A 25335-nucleotide genomic window follows, 5' to 3' on the forward strand; every position below is an offset into this window, starting at 1 on the left:
CGTCCTTTTACCTGAAGAAATATTCTGATGGTGCAGTAAAACGTGAAGTGTAATGGACTCATCGTGCCAGTTGGCCTCTGAAATTAATACATACTCTGTTCAACTAGCCCGTACCATATGAGTTTTGGAAAGCCAGAGACCCTTCACCATGACATAGTGCCAGTTTAGGCAAGAGTCAGGTAAGCGTGTTCCCTCCCCAGCACAGTTAGGTGTAGGTGGGTCGTGGTGGAAGGCTGCTGGCTTTGCAGGCAGTGCTTGCGTCTCCTTTACTGGGGCAGACGCATTCCTCCTTTGCCTTGTACCACAAAATAAAATTCAAAACCTCTGCCGCCTCATTGACGAGAAGCAAGCAGGGTGGGAAAAGATGTGCCACAGGTTTGATCAACTTCAGCGAAAGTCCTGTTATTTTAAGGAATAATAGTTAGCAACTCAGATTCATTAGCAGAGCAAAATCCAAGCTCCGTGTGACGGCCTGCCCAGAAAACAGTTTGTTTTGCTGTCTTTGGGCTTTAATTAAGATGTGTTCAATTCTAGCCCCCTGGCTCCCCTCTCCCCCTGCCCCCACCCCGCTTGCTGTGTCACAGACCGGCGATCAGACGCTTTCAGATGGTCCAGCCCATGACTTTGACCTTCTGCGCGGTCCGGCGTTCCCTGGGGAACCGTTCAGCTCATGAGGTCTGATTTCACACTTCCAGGATGCCTCGGCTCTCTTAACAATGACAGGGAGACAAAGCCCTTTAGAGCGGGCCGCATGGGGACTTGTTTAAATTGGAAACTAGAGAGGAGTCAAGGAACAAGGTTACAGGCTACAGAATAGTGCTTTTAATAAAGAGCTCACAGCTCTGGTTCGGCTCAAAGAGGGCTACCTCTGTACAATTAATTGAGACATTTATCTGGAGCATCTTAGGCCTCTACTTTCTCACAGAATTATGTGATAAATATCAGCTAAGAGGCAAATGAGATGTGCATGAAATGAATTTTTAACACTTTGATTACTGTGTCTCCAGTCTTCATTAGAAGTAAATTTATTTGTATTTCTGACCTCATTATTAATTAATTGTCTGCGGTTTTTTTGGGTACCATCATTTCAGAACCTGGTATATCAGGCAGATTTTACTACAGAGCTCGGTGATATTTAGGTTTACAGTCAAAAGCTTTTCAGGCTTCTCCTCCTCTGAGGAACAGAAACTAAGCATAGAAAATGAAGCAGAATTTTTTTTTCTTCTTTTTCAGTTTTATGTCTGGAATTCAGCCTCCCTTCTAAGAAAATTCCATGTTAAAATTTTGATTACAGTCCTTGAAAGTAGGATGAAGATACCAGGATGGCTATATGTGCAGAATGTAAATGAGTTTTCTAAAATCTGTTCCACTAAAATGTCCTAATACCACATGTGCAAAAATAGTCTCTGAAATTGTTCTTCAAATGCTAGGAAATGTCAGAGTGATGTACACAAACGTTAAATTCACAAAGGTATGGAAGCCCATGCATGTAAAATTGAAGGAATAAATTCAGAGGCCCTTTGGAAATACGGTTCCAAAAGTAATTTGCTCTGTCAATTAGTGCAACCGGATTTCAATATACACTTGAATTATCTTCACAAAGTATGGAAATCTACTAGATGGGCAGTATTCAATGGTAGATAAAATCTCACCTGGTCCTATCGTATAGGTCGCCTAAAGACCTCAGTCCAATATCATGTACTGCAAAACTACTTTTTTTTAAGTAAGTAGCAGTTTTAGGATACTAATGGCAAAATTAGGATTTAAAAGACATTTTTTGTTAACCGTAGCATTTAGAATTAAATATACAGTGAAAGGATGACTTGTGATTATTAACTTTTTTTTTTTCTGTAAACATTCTGTGGAAATGAGTTCAACACGATTGTGGCACTACACTGAATCGCCCGAATCGGTCCATTGCAACATGTTTGCAGCAGCACTGTTAAAGAGGAATTATCATTTCCATTTTAAAGATGGAAAACTAAGAAAGGTTAACTGACTCGGCTAAGGCCGACAGAGCAAGTCCTTGTCAAAGCTGGCATTTGGCTTGGGTCCTGTACTTAATCCATTAGATAAGGCAGCTTCTCATGCTATTGAGCCATTCCTCCTCCTGGCCAAAGGTCAGACTGACTGCTCTGTTGCAAGCAGCTGGCTGGCAGGGAGCTTGGAACAACATTAGTGACATTAGCGTCTGCATGAGTGGCACTGCCCCCCAGAGTCATGAACTGGCTGTCTTGTCTTCCCCAAAAATAAAGGCCTTTTTTGGCTGCGGGGACTTAGATCTGTAATGGACAGGCATGGCCAGCAGTAGGGGAGAACTATAATAGCCTATGAAATATTCAGACAATATTTCAGCTTTCATAACCACGTTAAACTTGGTTGAACTTTGTGAAGTTGTGGTTTGTGAACTTGACTTTTAAAAGTAGAAATGGAATTGAAATCTCTTATTAAATTTTTAAACTACCCAAAACATTTTTAGTAGTCTTTGTGATTCTAGTTCAGTTTTGATAATGTAATTTGAACAATGTAAAACTTCATCTGATACTTAGTTCAGAATAAAGTTAGCTGTTTGCTTAAAATCAGTTCATGGTCTAGCCAATGCTGGAGTTGACTTTCTGTCAGTTTATATAACTTTACAGACTGATCAGTGGCGGGTAAGTGTTAAATGCCAATCTATATTTAGCCTGCCACATGATTCCTTTTCTTGAGAAAACTGTTGAAGACACAAAACTAGGAAATTATTTGTGTCTCTGGACGTATACTGAAGCAATGCATGCTTTCTATAGCCATGGTAGAAGTATCTCCACAGGGCTGAGGGGGAGCTATCCCCATGCTATCTGCTGTCCCTTGCTAATTAGTCCTCGAAGTGCAATGAGTTTTTCAGGGGACAGGTAGGTCTGCCATATGCTTCTTGGCTTGCATCTACTCTGAAAAGCAATTGCATCAATGGTAGTTCCTTGTAAGAGTCCATGGCAGCCCTGATCAAGAAAGAAAGAGTCATTCTACAGTGACTGATGGTCTTTCTGATTTTTTATTTTCTTCCCTACAGGCTGGATTTTCAAAGATTGAAAACAGAAAAGCATGATGTTTATGACTGTACACAGGTGTTTTTTTCCTCTCTAAAACAGGCAATCATCTTACTGCATAAAATATGGATGTTTCCATATGTTTGTTTACTAAAGTCTCCTTTTTTACAATATTAACCAAATAATATGCAGATGACATGCAGTTTTCTGGAGACAAATGCATGTGTTTAATAGAGTTTTATAATGAAAGGACATCACAGTTTAACTTGTACAAAACATGGCAAGCAAGAAATGTAAATTTAAGCTTTGATAGCTTTTCATCAAGGAAAACTCTGCTTTGTGTACAAGTGGAGCTAGAAAGTGAGTCCAAAAGTGCAATTATGTTGAATTGAAGTCCCTGTTTGGAAGAATTGCTGTGCCTCAAAATGAATTTTTGCTGGGAAAACAATCTACCAAGAATCAAAAATTTTTATTGGGCAACTTCCCCCTCAGGGACCATTGAAGGACATATCTGTTTAACTTGCCCAGAAATAGGAACTATATTGTATAGCAGTTTGACAGCTCTAATATTTAGGTAAAGTTCATATTTATACAAACAAAAGATACTTACATCTGAATTGGTCACATGTTATTCAGTCTCTTGTGAAAAAGCAGTGCTTTCGGAGTTGAATTTGAGATGACGCCCAGTGTTTTGTTGTTTTAGCTGCCCGCTAGACTGGGCAGAGTCGAGCTCACCTCCAGCCTGGAAGATGGGCTGCAGTGGCATGTGTCTGAGACCAGTCCACCAACCCTAGAGCATCAGTTCACAAGGGTTCACAAGCCACCTGACATCTTTGGTGCTTGCTGACGAGTTCCAGCGTAGCGAGCCAGCTGATCTACGAATGTGGAAGTCCTGTGGCCTTTGAACTGATGGAAAGGGCTTTTCCCAAACTTTTCCAAGTGAAAAACGCAGCCAAACTGTTAGGCGATGTGGTGCTGTAGCAACTTGAGAAGAAAATCCAGAAGCTAAAATTGTGTGGAGGTTGAGGTTTTGTTGTTCTGATTTTCTAAATATTTTGAGAAGCAATTAAAAATTGTCACTGTTTCGGTCTCTCTTCTGTGATGAAAAAGTGCAATTTATATACTTGCAGGAGAAAAAAGTTGTTCCAGTGGCCAACCTTCTGAGATCCAGATAGTGAATCTGAGCTCCGAACTGACTTTACTTCTATTATGAAAGAATTCCTGGGCTGTGGGGGACTTTGAGTTTTGAAGCGAATAACATATGAGACCTCTCTAGTTCCTGGTTAGCCTCTCTTGCAGCTTAACCACTGCTGTAGAGTTGGGTTGGTTTCAGTTGATAGGTGTACAGTTCATCCAGGGGCATGCGGTAGTTCTGAGAAGTAAGGTGACAAGTAAAAGACTAACATTTTAATTAATGTGTGTATAGCGTGCAATGTCAGGGATACAGTGCTGCTTGAAGTAAAATACTTTACTTAGATCTAAGTAAAGTAATCTCAGTTTGTGTTCTGGTCTTGCCGACTGTCTAACGATTAAATGCAATACAGCATAGCACAACAAGGATGTCTGTCAAACTAGATGCAATGTGTGGCATGATGAATAAAATGGGAAGCTTCAAAAGATAAGTAGTTCTTTAATTTTTTTCAGTGGTAGCTTACATTACAAAGTAGAATTCCTTCTAGGGAACATTCTCAGGTAGTCCAGGTCTGTAATGGGTAAAGGGGAAAAAAAGATGAGGGAGGTCCGTCAAAAGAGAAGCTGCTTTCCCTTCCAGATTATTATGTGTATTATGTGAATTAGTACTTTATTTCTGTCATTTCAGGAGCCGTTAGGACTGTACAAGTAGAGTCCAGAAAGCATGAGACGTTACAGCAACAGAATGGATTAATGAGATTTGTTTTACTTCTTATTGAGGTTTACTGCAGGTCTGATTTCAGTAGGTTGGAAGGTGTACTCCACTGGTTTTTACTACCTACTTGTATCATGAATTGCTTCAAACAGTGCTAGGTGTAATAGTGGTTAGTCCCACTGAGGTCATGGGATTACTCAAAATTGTAAGTGCTGGTTTCGGTGGTGCTGGGAGTGTGCTTTTAATGTGCAAGTGCCTGAAGCAGGTGGTGGTCGTCTTAACCTTGCACAGCACTGAGCACACGTTTAGGGCTGTATTCAAAAGTTTGTGGATGTCCTCGTGATCAATAGAGTTAAGTACTTCTAAAGTCACTGGAACAGTAGCTGGAGGCCTACGAAAGGCACGGAGCAGGGAGCTAATTGGAAGATCCTCAGTAGACACAGGGATTTGGGTTGAATTTCTTGACATATGACAGGTGATATACGGTGATATATGACAGTCGTGATTTAGTCTGTAGTGAAAGGCATACTTGTGATGACAACACAATTTAGAATGATGCAGTTGAGCTTAGGCAGCACAAGTCTAATCGAAGGTTTTTAAGTGTACTTTTAGAATTGCTAGATGAACAGCACATACTTTTCTGAACATGTGTGGTTCTTTTATATAAAAATGAGGAAAACCATTTATCTATCTCTTGTTTGAAATTGCTAGTTGCATCAACTAGACAGAAGTTGTCTGAGGCTGCCTTGGTTAGAGTTGTGCTTAAGGTACTGGTTTTGAATAATGTAGTAATGAATATACGTTATAAGTTCCCGGATTTCCTTGGTCCTCCTAGAGACCAAGAAGACCTAAGGACGATGTCTTTTAATATTTTAGTGTTCTCTTAAGGCTTTCATTGGGAATGATCCCATTATTTTGAACACTCTTGCAATGCAGCAGGTTGCCATGGCTGTCAGTGAGAGTTAAGATTGCAGTTATTCTTTCTAATAATGAGAACTTGAAAGATGACAGATGGATGTGAGTTTCACCAAGTACTTGTACGTTGCTCTGGCTTTATCTTTCTGGATCGTGTTCGCTTATTTGGGTTGGTATCCAAATAACGTTTGCACATACCATATGTTTAGCACGTCAGCGAAGAGTGTTGCCTTTCAGATACCCAGCTTGGTTATGAGTGTTTTAGCATATGGAAGAAGTGCCCATAGGTGATGGTGAAGGGCTTTGCATATGGGAACTTCCTAGCCTCCTCATATGGTAAAAACAGTATTCATTAGTAGAGATGTTCATAGCCGGGAAACTTCTACTTGTCAACCATGATATTTGGGCCTTCTCTTGTACCATTTCCCAGTGTTTCCTTTTGTCAAATTTGGTCTCGAACTGTTTTCAAGTTACAGGGGGGAGCAGACATGAAATGTTGAGTGTGAGAGGGGGATTTTTTTATTTCTGAACCGTTGGTCTTTGGTTTGATCGAGGACCTCTGTGATTGATGTTACATATTTAGCTTTCTTAAGTGGATTGATATCCATATAAATCTATTAGGAGAGTCATTGAAAAGTGCATGTCAACAGATGCAGAAAATAAATGAATGTAGTAAATACTTTCTCTTTGTTTACAGAAGGTGGCTTTTAGACACTGCAGTGCATTTTCCTGTGTCTGTGTACGATTAATAAGCACAAATTGCATTGTACCATCATATGCAAATATGATTGATGATACTTTAAAAGAGGAGATAAAGTAGTATCATCTAGCTCACCTGCTGTGTCAGTTCTGCCTTGTTTTAACTATCTTCCGGGTGTTTCTTTCTCAAATACTGAAGTCTAAAGAACCTAAATAAATATGTTTAAGTTTCCTACCACCTTTTAGGCTTTTGAAGTAGGAAGACATTGAGATGTGCGATATATCCATCTCTGCTGACTAATGCATTAATCATTTTTCAAGTTTAATGGGAAAGATTCAGCGGTATATTGTGTTCTAGAGAAGGTAAACATCAACTCTAACTGTAATTCACAATGTGTTTAAAACAATTATTCTTTATCATTAAAGTTAATAATATGCACATTAACCTCTGATGTAGTCTGAATCAATACTGCAGTTTGGGAGATGTGACCCCTGGACAGCTTTGTCTAAATATTGATTTCATTGTCATTTGTGTAAGGTATGAAACAAATTACATGCCTCCCTAATATCATTAATGTAGCCCCATTGAGCTACTCAATTTATGGCTTCTTATAATGCACGACAAAGCATTACGGAATTATTGAAGACATTGTGAAATACAATTGCTTAGTGTGCTAGATTTGATTGTAGAAGGCCAATGCCAACACTCAGTGACTTTCAAACACTTTGCTGTCCAAAGAAAGTCCAGAGACAAGAATGAGCCACTCTGTAGTATGCAACTCAGTTGTTAATTTCCATCAGACAAAGTTCCTGTGTGTTCTGGGACCAGCAGTTTATTCTACAGCTTTCTACTTATGTATTTGTAGCCTTACATGAAAGTAATGCATACACTTGTATTCTGTGCCAAAGGCAAATGTTGTTCTCCTCGATTACTGAAGGAAATCAAAATAGGTAGGAGGGATAGCATCTCTCTGTCTTGGCCAGCATTTATAGTGGTTGTCATTACTGTCATAATTTGAAAGAAGAGTTAAATAATTTACTCCACACTGTGATTTCTTCCCTTTATTGCCTCTTCATTGCAACTGTCTTCTCACCATGCTCCTCATATTTTCATTACTGCTCCTCCCATCATAGCTGTTCCTCAGATCTTCCTTGCAATACCTTCTTACGCTTCCAGGAAATTTCAGGGTTGCCCCGAAACCCTGGAGATACCAATCTTCCCTTCTTTTGCTTCTGCCCTCTTCAGAGAGCTCCTTTTTTACACAAGCAAACTGTTGTTAAGCATGAGATTCAGGTGTCTACTTTCCTTCTTCTCTTTCCAAATACAAACCTTGGCCTCGTGGGTATCTAAGAAAAAGCTTAGTATGAGTTTCATGTCATCCCCCTAAACTTTCAGTCGGGATGATTTTTCTTGCTCTTTGCTTGGTATCTAAGCACTGCTCATCTACAGTCATTGGCTATAAGCTGCTTATTTCACATTCAGGGGCACCCACACACACGCTTCCTTTCCCCATTCTTTTTCTTCGCTTAAAAAAAAAAATCAGCTTCCATGTCCAGTCTAGGATACCGCTTCCATTATCTACATATTACATTTTCAAAGCAGCATCTTCATACTTTCTCCTGTGGTGGCTTTCATGCTGAGGGACCTTCTTGTAAATATATGCAAAGCTACTTCATTGTGCTTTAATGTATACAAAAATCTCAACCACGTTTGAGCTTCTGCTGTGCTGAGACTACAGCCCATCATTCCAGCTGATACTGTCTCATTGTTTAATTGTACTTGCCCATTTTCTCTGGTGTTAGGCTTTTATCTGAGACTGTCTTTAAGGCTGTTTGATTTTGGGGAGAGGATTTGTACAGCGTGAAACATGTAGGGCATAGTAATCTTTGGATAAGCATCATAGGTGCTATGTTATTACAAATAATATGGAATAATACATTTCCTACATATCAGAATGCTCTAATTATGTTATCATTACAGCCAATGTAGGATTGGCACCATTAAAGTAAAGTTCTCTTAGCGCTCTCAGAAGGGCGCTTGGCACCTTTTAGGAACATGCTGTTTTTTCATCAGAAAAGTCTGTATAGTGATTTTTTTTCTTTTCTTTTCTTTTTTTTTTTTAAGACAAAAAAGATGTTCTTTTAGGATTACGGAGATGAACAGCCTGTTATGATCATCTTGAATATAATGCAGACCATAGGACTTCCCTGAATTAATTCCTGAGAGAATTACAATGCAGCTTAGGAAAAGAAAAAAAAAAAACAACTAATTTTTATTTAAACCTTGCTCATGTTGGGTTTTCTTAGTTCATAAATTTTGTTCCAAATTTTCTCTTATAGGTAAAAGTGACCCATTTTGTGTAGTTGAATTGAACAATGACAGACTGCTGACACATACCATCTACAAGAACCTCAATCCAGAATGGAACAAAATCTTCACATTGTAGGTGTTTGGATTTTGTGAGTGTTGGGGGGTTGGGGGGGGTTGGGGTTTGGTTTTTTTTTTTTAGGGGGAGGTGTTTTGAAGGGGATGTACATGTGAATCAAAGATACCTACTGCTGATTCTGAAGAAAGATAGTGATGACATACTGATATCTCTAAAGCAAGCAGCTGAATACTTTTTTGAGGATTAAAAACATGAAAAAAATTAAAGAAGAGGTACCATTTTAAAGGTAAAAAAGCAAGGTCTGTTTCTTGGAAACCAAGTATGAGTAATGCTACGCACGCCAGACTCCTGCCAGCTTCAGTCAGAGTTTCAAGGGCCAAATCCATCACACTGGATTTGGCCCTGAAGTTTTGGGTGGAAAAAAGGATGTTGTGATTACGACCTTCATTAAAATGTGGTTGTTGACTGTAATAAACGTTAGATAACTATATAAAGGAAGGAATTTTAAATGCATTCATACTTCTCTGAATTATGATCAGATACTTTCCACTTGTTCTTTCCATTTCCCAACTGCACTTCTCACAATACCATCTAGTATCATACTAGTACAATGCTGCTATTGGGTAAAATGCAGTCTTAAACATTTAGTTTATTGGGAAGTGATGCGGATGGGTTTTTTTATCCTTCTGTTATTTTGAAGACAGTAAAAGGCTCTGACAAAATAGAAGAAAGTCTTCCACAAACAAAATGTTCCTGTTATTTGTCTTGCTCAGTTGCCTTATTTTTCTCCCTGCTTCTCTCTATCTGTTATGTGACACCAATGAGTAGAAAACTGATCAGTTGCAGGTTCCTCTGCTACTGACATCAGCTAACAATCCACTGCAAAACCAGTGGAAGCTTCAGCTTTGTGTACACTTACTTCACTTTACCATAAATTAAAATGCTATATTTTGCCCTTGATCTCAAAACTCAGTCTGATTTTAATTTTCTTTCCCTGCCCCCCCTAAATGTGTCATTCATATATTTGGCATCTGTAGCTTTTCTTGCCCTGCAGTGAGGTCTCAGGAAAGAACTCAGAACAAAAGAAGAAATCTCACAACAGTTGTACTTCTCATTAGCTTATTAACGTAGTTCTCATTTATGTATCTGCAAAACCACGCTAAATTCTTCATTAATTTATTTTTAATTATCTACAAATAGAGCCAATAACTAATCAACCGCTACTGCTCGACAGTGTTCTCTGCATAAGAAATTGCCTGGTTTTGTAGAGGACAAAAGACTAATCAGGAATCAAATAAAAAAACTCAAAAGGCCTTCAAGGAGAGTTTTCACCTCTCTTCTATGTATATTTGCATTGACTGTTTTGTTTGTCCTCAGATTTGATAATTAATTTTGGGCTAGCAATCCAGTTTCATCTGGAGGCGTATATTTTACTGAAGTTAAACTGCTTTGCTTGAATTCGTATTTCCTGAATCAGCCATTTGATCAAAGATGAGTTCTCTCAAACAATTCTGTTTTTTTCTCTGAATAAGGAACGTGAATTTTTCACTTGAGAGTTTACAATGTACAGTGACATTTGTTGTGCGTGGTGGTGGAGTGTTTAATAGCTCGCAGGCAAAAACCAGTAGTAGCTGAAAAATGCATCGTTTCGTATTGCTTGTTCCTAACTTGTTGTAATGACTGTTGTATATTTGTAATTAAGCAAGCATTTCAGAATTAAAGAGCTTGTTCTCAGTGCAAGGATGTGCTCGTGTAGCTCGTAATTGTTTTCGTTTACAAACCTACAGATTTCACAGTGTTTGCAGTAAGAATTGCTGCAAGGATAGCAGTGTTTAAGGGACAGTCTGCAAAGGCTCTCAGTCCTGCTGCTCGCGGCTGTAAATCCCCCAGCGCTGCTCTGCGCTGGCTGTCCTTGCAGCTCATGCGGCGCAAACCCCAGGTAGGAGATTTAAAGCAACATCCTTTGGAAAACTTCTGCTGGGAAAGCCGCGCAGCGAGAGCGAGCGATCGCTGCAGCCCTTAGGAAGCATTTCGGTTATAGGGAGGGATGCCTCGTTTACTTAAGTTCCGTTCTCTGCCATAGCTTGGAAAAATAGACGGGTATCTGTTTTTGCTAACCTTTCACGCTTTTGTCCTTGGTACCCGCTGGTGTAGGTGACTTCTTCTCTCTTCTGTGTGTGCGTCTCCCTTTGCAGCAATATTAAAGACATCCACTCGGTGCTTGAAGTGACAGTTTATGACGAAGACCGCGATCGGAGCGCTGACTTTCTAGGCAAAGTTGCTATACCGTTGCTGTCTGTAAGTTTCATTCACCTGACATACCGCTCTGAATTTTTCCTGCTGAAGAGGGGCGGGGGGGGGGAGACACGACGGACGGACCAGGAAAAAAAAAGATTTGCGGCTCCGTGTCTGTCATTTCTCAACCAAGGTCTGTAATAAGAACACTAAAATTTTAACATAGTCAATTCACGGCCGTGTTGAATCCCATGATAGTTAATTTTTCCTGACAGACTCGGTCCTGGTAATGAACAGGTACTTGTCAGACTTGCCACAGTTGTTTTGGGTTCTCTGTCAGTTTCAGCAGCTGGGGGTCAGGGGTCACCGGGGGGGTGTATTCAGCGGAGACCGCGAGACAGACGGCTGTCATGTCCTTTTCCTGCAGATTCAAAATGGTGAACAGAAAGCCTACGTCTTGAAAAACAAGGAGCTGACAGGGCCAACAAAGGGGGTCATCTATCTTGAAATAGATGTGATTTTTAATGCTGTAAGTCTTAACTTTGGCTTTTTTGTACTGCTAAAGAGTTCAGTTCCATGAAAGCTTTTGTTCCTGATTTGTAGAGAATTTCTGTCATTCCTCATTTTCTCTAAACCTTGATGTATACTACAGAATACTCTTCTGCCACTGCCTGGCACACCCACTCTTTTTGTTGCTGCTGCTGCTGCTATTGCTGCTAATGTAAGGAGCAGGAACTCGGGCCTCTACGTGTCGCGGGCTTGGCAGCCATGACTTTGAAACTTAGTAATTTTTGCAAATTGAAGCATGTGTTATTAGTAAGGAGCAAGTAAGCTTGAAATATTGACACACATTTTAATGCGCAGGTGAAAGCCAGCATACGAACCTTAATGCCCAAAGAAGAGAAGTACATTGAAGAGGAGAACAGACTGTCTAAACAGGTAAAGAGTAAGGAAACACTAATCCTTTCCGAAAGCCTTAATATCAAGTGTGCACATCCAAATATCTGGTATCGTACTGCTGAGGGTAAAGAATAACATTTTCATTACCTGTTTACAAAAGAATATGATAGGTCGGAAAAGGCAGAAACAAAATACATGGGTTTATTGTGTCTCCTCTATAAATTGCAGCTTAATTTCCATGAAATACGTGAATAAGAACACAGTTGAAACCATGAGGTTCCACACATATCAGATTATAGCACAGGTGCATGTAAACTAAGTCTTGCATAAATTTTTGCTGTTAACCTTGACCCGAAAGATCTCCATTTGTTGCAGGGCAGAGAGTCTTTCAGCATTCTTTTAGCCAAATTTTGAATAAGTTAGTTGAATGAGGTTTGAATCAAAGGTGAAAGCAGACTAAAACTCTCTATTACCTTTGAGAGTCCTGTGGGTGGGAAACGTCTGGACTCTTTTTTTTTTCCCCCCCCTGGATATTTTTGCCACTCACAGTTTTAATGTTTTGGTAAAAAATATTTAAACACACGTCTTATCTTTTTCTCCACTTGAACTACCTTTGATTCAGTTTTTCATGTTCCACAAATGATGTATTTTATATGGAGAGAACTGGGCTTTTGGTTGGACTGTGGGAACAAGGTATTTGTTGTTTGCAGTGAAAAGGCAAAGGTCTCAAAACTGTTTTTTATTTTGCTGAAAGCTTATAGAGTTGAGAATAATTTAAATTATCTGCTGGATGAATTTTGTATCAGTTGTATGATGTATTTCATTTAAAAAGATTTCAAGAGGCAAAATATTTCTTTCTTTACTGTTGTGAGTAATGCAGTTACTAAAGCTGCATTTTGCACTACTATTCCAGCAAAGAAACAGCAAGGCCTTTTATTCAAGATTCATTCTTCTCCCCACTTTCATAACAGAAAATGGCATTGTGCTTTTTGCAGATGGCAGGAGGAGTAAACTTTAAATACCCACTCTGGGTTGGTTTTGTTTTAAATTAGCTTGCATGGGATACCCCACTACAATACTACTTAGGGCAGGAAAAAAATGGAATCTTTCTGTCTGACTGATGGGGTTGCATTTTAAAACATCCGCATTTTCCAAGAGTGAATGTGTTTTACCTACCTGGCATTTTCCATGCTACTCAATACACAAATTAAATCAGTCACTGGTTTGTTCACTTTTTTTTGGTCAAGTGTATTGCCATGTTAGAGGATTTAAGGGTTCTCCTGAATTAAAACCTAGCGCTGTTATGTCTCATCTCTATATAGATTGAATGTATGCCGTTACTTTGATAAATCCTTAAAAACGTGGTCAAAATACATCACAGCAGACAAATTTGTTACAAATGAAGGAAAAATTGGATCTAAAGGGTGCAGGTGATCTTAATTAGATTAGAGCAGTAATTTTGCATCATTTCAGTTTAGTGTCCTACAGCATCTTTTTGTTAAGAAAGGCCGAAATTTCTTAAGTATTTGGGAATGGGGAAAGCCTTACCTACTTAATAAAACTCTGAAATCTTAATAACAAAATCATTTGTGGAATTTTGTAAGTGGCTTTTTAAATTTGAACAACAATTCGTGTACCATTTAGAACTGATTTCAACAAATACCAATTGACACAACTAACAAATTCTCTTTTCCAAGTCTCTCAAATTTTAAACTTTCTCAACTTGTGAGCTAGAGAGCTTAACATGTTATTTTCTCAGTCTTCACTGAAATTAAGAATGACTGTATTGTAAGCATGAGCCTCTTCTGAAGCTTTTGGGGTTTTGAAACATTTTCATTCTTTCATCTTTTTAACAGCTACTGTTAAGAAACTTTATTCGGATGAAGCGTTGTGTCATGGTGCTCATCAGTGCCGCCTGCTACATTAGCAGTTGCTTTGACTGGGATTCTCCCCCAAGAAGTCTCGCTGCTTTTTTGGTATGATCTTCTTTATATTATTGTTAATCGCCCTGGTGTATTTGTGTTCTAGACTGAGAGATAATACGCTGTTGATGGGGGGGGGGGGGGGGTGGTGTCTGAATTTTTTTATTTAAAACTTTGCATTATGAAGGTACCGCAAATGATGTTTATTCACTTTTTTTTAAAAAAGTAGTTAAGTTTAAAATGTCACACAAACAAGATAGAAAGGTTTTTTTTCTTTTAATTTATAGTTGTACAAATAACATAAGTGAGTGATACAACTCAAAATACAGTCAGTGAACTATGGATCTAGCTTGACCTTCTCACACATTACTTCTGTTAAACTTTGTTTGGCCCCCTTGTATATTGCATATTTACTCTAAAACTTGTTTTGAAGATTTCATGAATGCTTTTACGTATCATGAATATAAAATTAGTGTTATTTTGTCCTCCACATATCAATATATGTTATGCCTGTAACTTTTTCAGAACTACAAAGCTCTGGAGCCAAAGAGTTGCTGCCTTACTAAGATTTAGTGTTCTTGGTTAAAAAAAAAAACCAACAAACCAAAATAAAACCAACTTTAAAATCATGAATGCAAACAAACTAGTATCTTTTAGACATCAAGCTCTGGTCATAGTTGAGTTTTTAGTGAATTCATTTTTAGTGATTTAAATGAAACTGCTATTTCTCTATAAACATTAGCTTCATTAATATTAACCTTTATTGCCCTGTTAAATTTTGAAAATTCCAAGCATAATTGTAGATTACATTGTGTTTCCCAGATGAATATCTTTTTATTTTCAAAATCATATGAACTACAAACAAGACCAGAGTCCCTGTTTGTTTTTCGCCTGAGGGAGTCCCACCAGGACTAAAAATGTATGCATGGACACACTTTCTGGAACATCTAAATTTATTAAGTTGGCTGAAATACTGAAGTTACGAGCTTCTCCACCATGAATATGAACAGGGAATGTTTTCAGTCTTTCTTTGAATAATTATAGAGGGAGTCTGCTGACAGTACTCCTAGCTTGGGTGCCTAAAGCTCAGGTGCCTCAAATTTGGAGACATCAAACCAGGCGTTGGAGCTGGCTGCACTGGAGCCGTAAAATGGGGTATTGTGGTGTGTCACTAAATCATGCTGTTTTGCAGGAAGTTTTTTCCAGCAGGGCTCAGTTTGTACTAAGTGACTTGTTAAACCCCCCTGTAGCCTGTCAAAGGACGGCAGCAGGCTGTCAGTCCTCGGTTGCAATGTTCATCAAGAGTACGGGAGATGCGTGTGTTGTTCAAACTCTCAGGGTTTTTATACTTTTACTGACGTCTGTAGTAACTACGCTATGTGCAAAAATCTAAATATACTTGCTACTGTTTAATTTAGAAAGATGATCTATTATTACTTCAGTTTAAAATGATGAAAATTTCACAGGAAAATGCGTGTTTCTATGTAAAACTCAAATGTTCATGTTGCTATTGCTGGTCCAATTAGTAAATACTCATCTGTCCAAGTCTGATTTTAATACGGATGTGAAACACCCACCTGTCGCCAGTGGAAGAAGGGAAATGGAAAGACATCCTATTCTTTGGGGCAAATGAAATTATTTCTTTCTCATGGTGCGCTGCTGTGGCCATGGAAGAAGTTGTGTTGCTGTGAAATTGTAATTTTTTCCGATCATAGAAGAAATTCAGTGTCATAGTAAATAGTTGGAAATACATAAAGCACAGAATTTGAGCGGGGGGTCTGTAGTGAGTATACGTCATTATTGTAGTTATAGTGTATTGCAGTAGAAAAGTGTTCCTGATTTTATTTATGTATATATTCATATATATATTTATATGTATATCGCAAAAGCCTGCTTTTCTTAGTTTCCTCTTAGTTTTTGTTTTGCTGTGTGGTGGTTGTGGTAGTTATGGATACATTATGTCTGCATCAGTGCTGTGACTTCACAGGTGCGTTCGTGCTCTGCATCCAAAGTGCATCCTGTGGTTTTCAACCTGATGTTATTCTATCCAAGGATCAAATCATCCCTCTGTTGGGCAAAACACTGATAAGTTTTTGTTAGCCAAGTCAAACCTACATGAACTTCTATCGTGATTGTAAGCTTTGGGTTTAGATGGTTTCTGGAGTTTCATAGCTATCATAGGTCCTTGAAAAATCTTGAGAGTCGTTCACTTGCACGTGTAATGCTGAATTATGCTTGCACTAGGGTTACGCTGGAATTGAATAGATTCTATAAAAAAGCTGTGCTTAGATGTATCATTTTCATCTCTTCACTATTATACAAATCGTATCTCCTCTTGAAGTTGTCTCCCAGAGGTTGGAGAATGTCACAGTGAAATGTCAGTGCCAGAAAGGAGATGAGAAATAGGCCATTCTGGAGTTTCCAGCTCTGTAGGCAGACTAATAAATAATGTACGAGAAGTAAACTTTTAAACTGACCGTTTCTTCCTTCCTGTTGGATTTGGAGACGTACCTTGATGGATAACATCCTGATACAGATTTACAGCCGTTTCACACAAGTTACATACGCGAGGGTTGATTTTTCAGATCTCCCATTGCCACAAGTTCTTGGCGTTACAATTACAGGTACCCTTTTCTTGTACCTCGCCCCATGTCTTTACTTTCTGATGAGGCCACTGTTATGGAAGACCACAGGTGAAGAAATTCTGAGAGACTAGCTCAGTTTCCAGAAATGTAGTAAGTTAGTTGTAATTAATGAGAGATCTGGAAAGGAGGACTACTCTTGGAAACCCACAGAAAGCTTTGATTAATATGGTGACCCTATAGTAAGCTACAGTTATCTGCTTTATGCTCTTCGCACACTAAAGTATTCGCTGAAGCTCTTTTTAAAGTCATTCTCCTTGGAGAGTCACAGTGTTAGTTGTCAAGACTAAAAGTGTTCATTGAAGGGGCTTGCTGATTACACTCCAGAACTTAGCTGTCTCAAACCTTTACAATATTTGGGACATTTTAGGAAAGGAAATGCTTTATTAAAGGTTTAGAATGGTTCTTTCTCAAATCTGTCCAAAGGAACCAGCTCAATGACTGGTCTTGCCCATGCTGTACCTAGAAGTACAGAAAACCAGAAGTTAAGTTTTCAGTGTTCTAGATTATGCATTTCCTCAACTAAACAATATTGTACCTATTTCTGTTGAACTACATAAGCTTATCGCCTTCACTGGGGATTTTGTCTGAATGACTTAAGGTTTTGACTCCATTTTGTTTTTCTGTGCCTCAGTAATTTACAGCAGAAGAATAATTGCTACCCAGACATAATTTTTTATATTTTTGTGCTAATATAACCATGACGTGTTATTAGCTGTTATTTTTCAGATATTCAAAGATATTTGTAAATGGCTCATGAAACATAGGTTGATCTGAATAGAATATGACTTTGGATTTGAACCATCAGAAGATTTGATGTTCTCTTCTGCTTTTTCATATTTATTTCCTGTTAAATAAAGGAAGTGTATAGCAACAATGTTAAATTAATGTTTCAGTTCCAGAACAGCTTTATTATATCACATATAGCCCTATTATGTTTAAAGGCTAATCAAGAATGTGTTACGTGCTTGTGTTTATGTTTCTTAAGCACCTAAATGCAATGGAAAAGAATAGAAAATGTAGACAGAGCCTTTGCTGTAAATTCATATGATTCTCTGTATTTAAAACAGACATTTGGATTATTTAGCAGTTAATTTTTATATTTTTTTTTAATTCAGTAATTAATATGGTATGTTTCAGGCAGAAGAACTTTATTAGAATACGCAAAAGTGGATTGTTTTTCTTTAGATTAATCTACTGTGGGCACTGAAATGTCTACTAAATTGGGCCTAATTTCCATCAGCCTCTTGACCAGACATTTGTGTTCTTGCAGATGTCAGTGGGTGCAACGTAGGGGGAAAAAAGTGTACACTCTTTTTTTTCCAATACTGTCATTTCTCACTGTAATGAGCACAAAAATAATTGGACAACTGAGCTATCAGTAAAAGGACACACTTCAACGTGAGTCAATGAATTATTTTACGGGACAAACTTTAATCTTTAAATGTGATTGTAGATAATTTGTGCTACCATCTGTCCATTTGGAATTCTTTTAGCCTTTTCAGTCGTTATACAGTAAGTGCTGCTGTGTTTAACATTAACATTTGATATTTTACACATTTAATTTCTGTACTGCTGCGTGGTCCTTGGGGAGCTTCGCTCTAGTGCTACATGAGAGAGACAAAGTATTGATCAGTTAACATTTCAGCTACATTTATGTATGTCGCAAAATTAATGAAAATGCCAGACAAAAATGTCAGAGTGCACAAAAAGGTAGAATTTAAATTTGGTAGTTTAATGAAAAGTTTAAGATGTGCATTATCAAAAATGTCCCCTTGCCTTTAAAGTACAATTCATAACTGAGTAACTAAAGGGAACCACATATTTTACTTAGAGGAACATTGAACATGAAATACGAGGGAATATATAATCTTCAAAGTGTTTGGTATCCCAAAATGGCCTCAGTAAAGCACTTTAATTGCCTGCTTGAACATTTAACTGTTACTCATAAAATAAACTTGTTTCCTTTCTCATTTGGAAGCAGAGTACCCTCACCCGATCGCACGCATACTTTTCGGTATGTCCTCAAATTAAAGCTTTCTATGAACACGTTCTCCTATTCCTGTTCTTACTCCTCTGAATCTTTCTATACGTGTGTGTGCCTGCACATAGAAAATACTTCTCTTTCTTAGGCTTTGAAATATTGATAAAATGACTCGCCCTGCATCCAAGTCATTTGTCAGGTCTAACTCACCTTCGCTTTGTCTTCTAATGTTACACAATTCATGTGTGAAAATGACATAATAGTGTCCCTAGCCTTTGATTAAGTGATAGTTCTCTTGCACATACACCATTTAGTTGTGGTGGTGTCATGCTAATTAATTGAAACCAAGAAGGAAACCGGAGAAAAAAGAGCTGGTCCCTAGCAGGAAATGAGACAGTAATTTTGTCAACTTGCTTAGCTTTTCCCTATTAAAAAGGGAAATGGTCACTACTGTGTATTTCAGAAGCAACTTTCACTCAAAGCTGAAGGACAGAGATTATGTTTTGGGAGAGACTTGGTATGGTACCATCAGGAGTGGGAATGGACTTGCTTTAGTTATTAAATATTTTCCTTTTTTTCCCCCTGTAATTGTAGGAGAATGAGAATTTTGCAGATACATTTAAGAGCTCCTAGATTTTGCCATTGGATATAACATATAAACACCTTCAAATTACTTTTTACTAAACCTGGGTGACGTCGAACGTCACATTGTCTTTGCCACCTGTTGTCTAGAAGTTGAAATTGGAAGAAGAGCTGGTAAGGTAGTTGCAAAAACTTCTTACATCCTAAAAAAGCCTTTCCAAAAATTCCTGTTGCTGTCAAAACTGCCTGTTCTCAAAAGAGAGATTTGCAGAGGTAAAGTGACATGGCAGTGGCAAGGCCAGGTACAAGATTCATTTCTGATGCAGGTTGCACACATGCAAGAGTCTTTCAGCTTTTTGTCAGCTGTATCTTCACCAGCAGGAAAGAGAATGAAGTAGACCAGACTGTTGGGCTTTTGGTTTTTTTCAGAAGTAAAGCAGACAAAGCGAAAAGTGATGTAGATCCTGTTTCCCCTTTCCTGATGTTCTATAGACCAGCAGAAGTAATGTGACACTGCTGCACAAATACAGTGGGATTTGAGATTTCTGCAACACTTAGGTATACTGTGTGCCAGGTTTTAGAAAGTGGAATAGGAAAGAAAAAAAATATAGCAGATACTGGTATATATGACCATGGAGATCCATTAACCATTCATACCTAAAGAACATCGCAGCACCAGCAGTGATTAAAAAACCCCTCTGTACTTAACTAGAGCAATTGAGGAATGATGCTGGTGTGGAAATACTTGGTGTCATCAATCCATGTCTTGTGTTCGACACATTGTGTGTTTGCAAATCAACAAGGGAAGACTGGGCAATATTTATGTACTTAAAAATTTCTTTTAGTATTTAATTTTGTTTTTAAAAAATCACTTTCATTTTACTTCCTTCACGGAGTGAATGCGTACTTGCTAAACCAGTTTACCAGTGTGATTTATTGCCTAAATGCAGACTTGCTGCTGTTTTCGGTAATCTAGAGCATCCTGTGTGCTGCCCAGCTGCTGCTCCAGGAGGGCGTATGTGTGTCTTAGATTCTGTGTCACTTCTGCCATCACCATCCAGGTGACTGCGGTACCCACCCCAGGGTGCCTAAAATGGCACCAGCTCTACCTTTAGGCACTTTAATTGCTCCCTTAGGTGTTTATTTTACCTGTCTATCTATTTCAGGTACTTACTTAGATTCCATTGAGTTCTTCGTAATCTTAAAGTGTTCAATCTCAAAAACACGTATGCAGTGTGGGGGAAATACTTTCCTTATTTTATGATATCTCAAATAGGAAATACACAGCAGAACAGAGCATTGGTATCCCAAGTCTTGGACGTTTCCCTTCACTACCAGACCATTCTTCCCACCTATTTTCCTTTTCTCCCTGCTTAGAAAGCTGACAACTTTGCACTGGAAGTATTTGATTATCAAAGCTTTTAGAATGCTGTTGTAGCTTCATACACCAGAAGGTCTGATGAACGAAAATGTGATTGATCAAAAATTATAGAAACTAACAAAAACTCTTAGTTACTGTCCAGTATTTAGTGTTGCCTAAAAAGTTCTAAAAACGAGCTTAGATTTTCTCTTAAGGCAGTGATGTGACTAAAAATCTAGGCAGCCAATTTGCGTGAGTTGCAGTCTTGCTCTGGAGTACGTTTCCCATAACGCAAGTCGTGTACAAGGCGATCCCCAGCTGCCCAGTGTTGCTGTGGCCCCACCTGCTTGGTATTACTGGAAGAGTTGCTGAGCGGTTGCATTGGACCCAGCGTGGCTATGTGTCCAGAGAGGGGATGCGTTGCATCATGTGTTCTTACTTGCACTTTCCTCTTGAGTGCACAAAACTCTCCTGAATAAAAAACTTTGCACTTGAAAAAATTCGGATAGCATTGATATTAAATTTGGATAATTATTTAGTAATGCTGTTCTAAAGAGAAAGTAGTTGTGTACCCTGTCATCATTGGGTTCCCCGAGTTGCTATTTCACAGTCGTTGCAGGAAATCTTGGCCATTTAAACTTTCCTTACTTAAATAGTGCACATGGGTGGATTATAAAATATCTTACTTTTTCATCAGCTTTTAGTTATGAGTCATATGAGAACGAACACGTTATAAAATCATGTTACAAAGAGTGTTTTACTTCCTTTTTATTTTAGCAGTGGTAGGTATTATAATGGTTTGCTTTGAAGTGGAAGAACTGTGGGACACACTGATTTTACTGCGCCGTTCAATAGTTAATATAATATAATGTAATGTTTTGCAAAAAGTTTCAGTGTAGTAAAGAAAGAAGCAATAACCAGGTATGGCACATGCTAGTGAGAAAAGCCCAAGTAAGGAAAATCAAACAGAGATGCAATATTTCAAAGCTTTTGAAAATTTGATGTGCCGAAGGCTTAGAAAGGACAGCCTGTTCAGAAACGAAGCTACCAGTTTCTTCCTAATGCTCCTTAAGGAATCTTCACTGTGCTTATCCCTATAGAGTAATCGCCTGTTTAGTAGGTATATAGCTAGTAGGTATATAGCTGGTATATAAGCATCTGTGCCTGGGTGGAAGAATTAAGAAAAAACAAGTAATTTTCAATATGCTGGATTTTACTGGAGTGAAAACGCTTAGGGTACCTTCGTAATGTTTCAGATATGCATCATGAAAATATTTGTCCTGCTTATATTGTTGAACGTGCAATTTTATAATTTCAGTTTTGACTGCAGAACGTGAAATCCAGACCATTAATATAAAAAAGGCTTAGAACCTATTTTGTTTCTACTAGTGCCACACATGCTATGTGACTAGCAGTAATTTGCTTTATTGGTGGTGTAAGTAAAGCAAAAGCAAAACACCCCTAAGTAACCATTGCAAAAGTTACGCGGGAAGTTTTGTCCCTTCTTCCTAAAAAGAGACTGTCTGCCACACACAGCTTTATCCTACATTTTTGGCAAAAGAAATGCTGCATGCTTCCCATTCCAAAAATGGCTGATTTGGACCAGAGAGAGTTTGAAAGCTTGCTTCCCACTTGGAAGTAAATTGGTGGGTGTCGATGCTGCTTGTGATTATGATATCCAAAACCAGTAGAACTGGCAGGGAGAATGATTGATTAGTCTGTTCCCCTCAGGACAGTGGGAAATTGAAGTGAAAAACGGCTGTGTCATTCTGCTGTCCCCTTTCTTGTGGCCCCCCTGCCTTCCTCCTCAGCGTGAGGTGGACTTCCCATGCAAGAAGCTTTACTTTCACCGGAACTCCATTAAGATTTGTGTAGGAAAGTCCTGTGAAGGAACTGGGCATTTACAACTAAACTAGGAAAGCTGCTTATTTTCGCAGTTAGGGCAACTTCCTTGTGACAGCGTATGAAAAAGCAGCAGCGCTAGAAGTTGTCCTTTGCTTGGGATAATGTGTCTCTTTGTGGACCGAGTAGACCGTCCTCTTTTCAAGGGGGCAAACCACTGAAGTGCGATGTTACAGAAGAATACTAAAGAAGTTCACAAGTGGTGGAATTTTTTGGTTTTCTTCTAAATAAGGCACGAGTTATACAGCACATTATTAACGTAATCTTTGCTGTATAGTTTAGTCAGGGTAAACATTGTTTCCACCCAGGGTGTTTTCCATACCTGAAGACCTAGGATTAAATCCGTGCTTTCAGAAAAATGATGCTTCCCTGAACTACCTTTCCACATGCTTTTCCCCCTTCCCTCCTGGGTGTTGGCCCGAGGCAGCCGCTGCAGATCTTGGTGACAAGGCTGCGTCGAGCAGATTATTATTTAGGCAGAATGTTTGCTTAAATTTCTTAATTAAAGGCCAAACTGATGGTTGCAAAATTGTGAAGAAAATCCTCACGTAGCCTTAGCGCTGTTATTGGTAGAGATTGGGTGTTCGCAATGGCCTGTCTTGCACAGTAACTTTTTGTACGGGTCACAGCAATATAAAGAGGAGTAAAAACTGCCTTGAAGATCCTTTTAGTTAAGCATTAATGCAAGAAACAATGTTGTCTAGATGTTAGTTTTTTAGTACGTGAAACACTCAGAGTGTGGGCGGAATGTTAGATTTTTACCAAGTGTCATGCTTAAGTGATTTACCTCCTGCAAGAAAGGAGAATTTCAGTTGACCTTGAAATAAAAAGCCTGTAAACCTCATAGCCACTTGTTTGATAGAAACAGCGGGGGATTTTTTTTAGATTATTTAATTTTCAAAAGAAAAATAATAGGTATTTATATCCCCAAACCTGTTTATTACTTTGCAGTAAACAAGGAGACATAATCTAAAAGCGTAATTTATTTTGGTTTCACTGGTAGATTTTATTTATTCCAGAATAAGTATTAACACTTGTCCAGTGGAGATAACTAACATTGTGACAAGAATTGTTACTGAAGAGGAAAAAAAAATTAATAAGTGTCAGCCAAATGGCTGCAGCTGATACTGAATAGACTTGCAGCTGCATGGCAGATCTTTGGAGTTTGTACATTTCCATGAATTACTGTAGCTCTGAAGTTACAAGATACCAACTGCTTTCCAGAGATACAAGTACTCTAAGAAGAACCCACTGATTCGCAAAAGCAAAAAACCGGCATAATTTAGTCTTGTTTATTTGAGATTGACCACCAGTCTCACAGCTATTGTTAGCACTGCAAAGTTATCTGTTAAAACTGGTATTATGCAATTGGAACTTCTTGGGCAATTAGTGTGCAGCACCGGCTGAATAGGAGACATGATTTTCTCTCCACAGTCATATAGCAGCTGTGATTAGACGTGCCTGTATTCCAGTTCTAATTGACTGGCCTTCCTAAGTAGACACTGCTCATTAATGAACAGAGACAGACACTTCCTAACCCCATTAAAAAAATAAAAAGGTAGCAGAGAAATGTGCTCAAAAATGAATAAAATTAATTCTGTTTTGACATACTGAATACATATTTTGCATTCGTTGCTACAGGAAGTGGCACTGCGTACTTGGGAAAGCTATGATTAAAAAAAAAGCCAATATTAATGCATATCTGTGATTCTCTGCACTCAGAACGTCTCCTCTAAATCATAACTTGAGGGGTAAACACGTTAAGCTGAAGGTAAATCTCTACTTTAATAGTAGCTCTGGCAGAACTAATGCATGGGTTTTTGCTATTTCCTTATATTTATCCTCAGTCTTTAAGTATACGAGTGTGTGGTGTCTGTTTAGCTTGAGATGCTCCTTTCTGGACTATTCTCATCTTAATAAAGTCAGCTTGTATGATATTTCTGTTCTCGCTCTGTCTCTCCTGAGGTCTGTCTCTTTCTGGTGCTCATTTATAAGGCAGAGGAAAAATCTCTTCCTTATCTCAGACCAGAAGGCACAGGTGTACATATTTGAAACTCTATTTTCCAATGACAAATTCTTCAATTTCCAGGAGAAGTGTATTTTTAATAATTAAAATCAGCTAATTCCTTTGAAGATGAGTGATCAGTACTGCAAGGGATACTGTTAATGATTATTTAAGCATGTTTTCCTTAATAAATAAAGGATGAGTATTTTTTGCTTGGTATACAGTATTCTTTTTGCTGTTTTCCCTTAAAGAACCTCTGGTACCAGCAGATACTGTATCCCTTTAACATGACTGAAAAATTTAAAAGTAGGTATTTTTAATATTTGCTGCCATCTTAATTATTACTTGCTTAAAGCACCACTGTTAGCAGAGGGATTTTGAGTTAATAAAAATGTCGTAGTATTAGTATATAAAACACAATATAATTTTCCCAAGATAATGATTAACAGGATAAGGCCACATTAACAACACTTAATGCTTATTCCCGAAATGTACTTGATTTTCATCTTTTAGGAATAGTATCACAATATTGTAGCAAGTGAACATGGAAACACGTTGGAGTGATTTATTTTAAAGAAGAGGTAACTAATGAAATCTCTTGTTTGAGCTTTGTTGGTGTATTACGTCACTATCTTCATAGCATTACAGCTTCACATCAATCTGAATAGTGTTTTTAATACTGGATATTAATATTCCCTAGTGCAACTCCAGTGAAACACATTAAAAAGTTATTTATTCATCACAGTCTATTAGCTAGAGCATCTGGAAAATAACTTTAGTCCACTGGTAGGTCGTTATTATGTCAGTATTCCTTTCACATACAGGAATCACTTTGGGTGTGGGTTGTGGTTTTTTAACCTTTTAAGACATTTTTGCTTTGTTCCAAGTCTGCTTCAGGTTTTTATTAGCTACCTTGATTCCGTCAGTGTG

At 38.3% G+C, this 25335-nt stretch overlaps 1 protein-coding gene across 2 annotated transcripts in view; it reads left to right on the plus strand.

Moving 5' to 3' along the window:
* The window catches only part of MCTP1 (multiple C2 and transmembrane domain containing 1), a 285660-nt gene that overhangs the window by 176026 nt on the left and 84299 nt on the right, over positions 1-25335 (plus strand). For both annotated transcript variants that reach the window (XM_050912970.1, XM_050912971.1), the window contains 5 exons: positions 8827-8929; positions 11069-11171; positions 11536-11637; positions 11973-12047; positions 13865-13984. In XM_050912970.1, the coding sequence (XP_050768927.1) occupies positions 8827-8929; positions 11069-11171; positions 11536-11637; positions 11973-12047; positions 13865-13984 (503 nt within the window). The remainder of the gene's footprint in view (positions 1-8826; positions 8930-11068; positions 11172-11535; positions 11638-11972; positions 12048-13864; positions 13985-25335) is intronic.

This window comes from Gymnogyps californianus, chromosome Z (assembly GCF_018139145.2).
Source record: "Gymnogyps californianus isolate 813 chromosome Z, ASM1813914v2, whole genome shotgun sequence".
NCBI classification, from domain to species: Eukaryota; Metazoa; Chordata; class Aves; order Accipitriformes; family Cathartidae; genus Gymnogyps; species Gymnogyps californianus.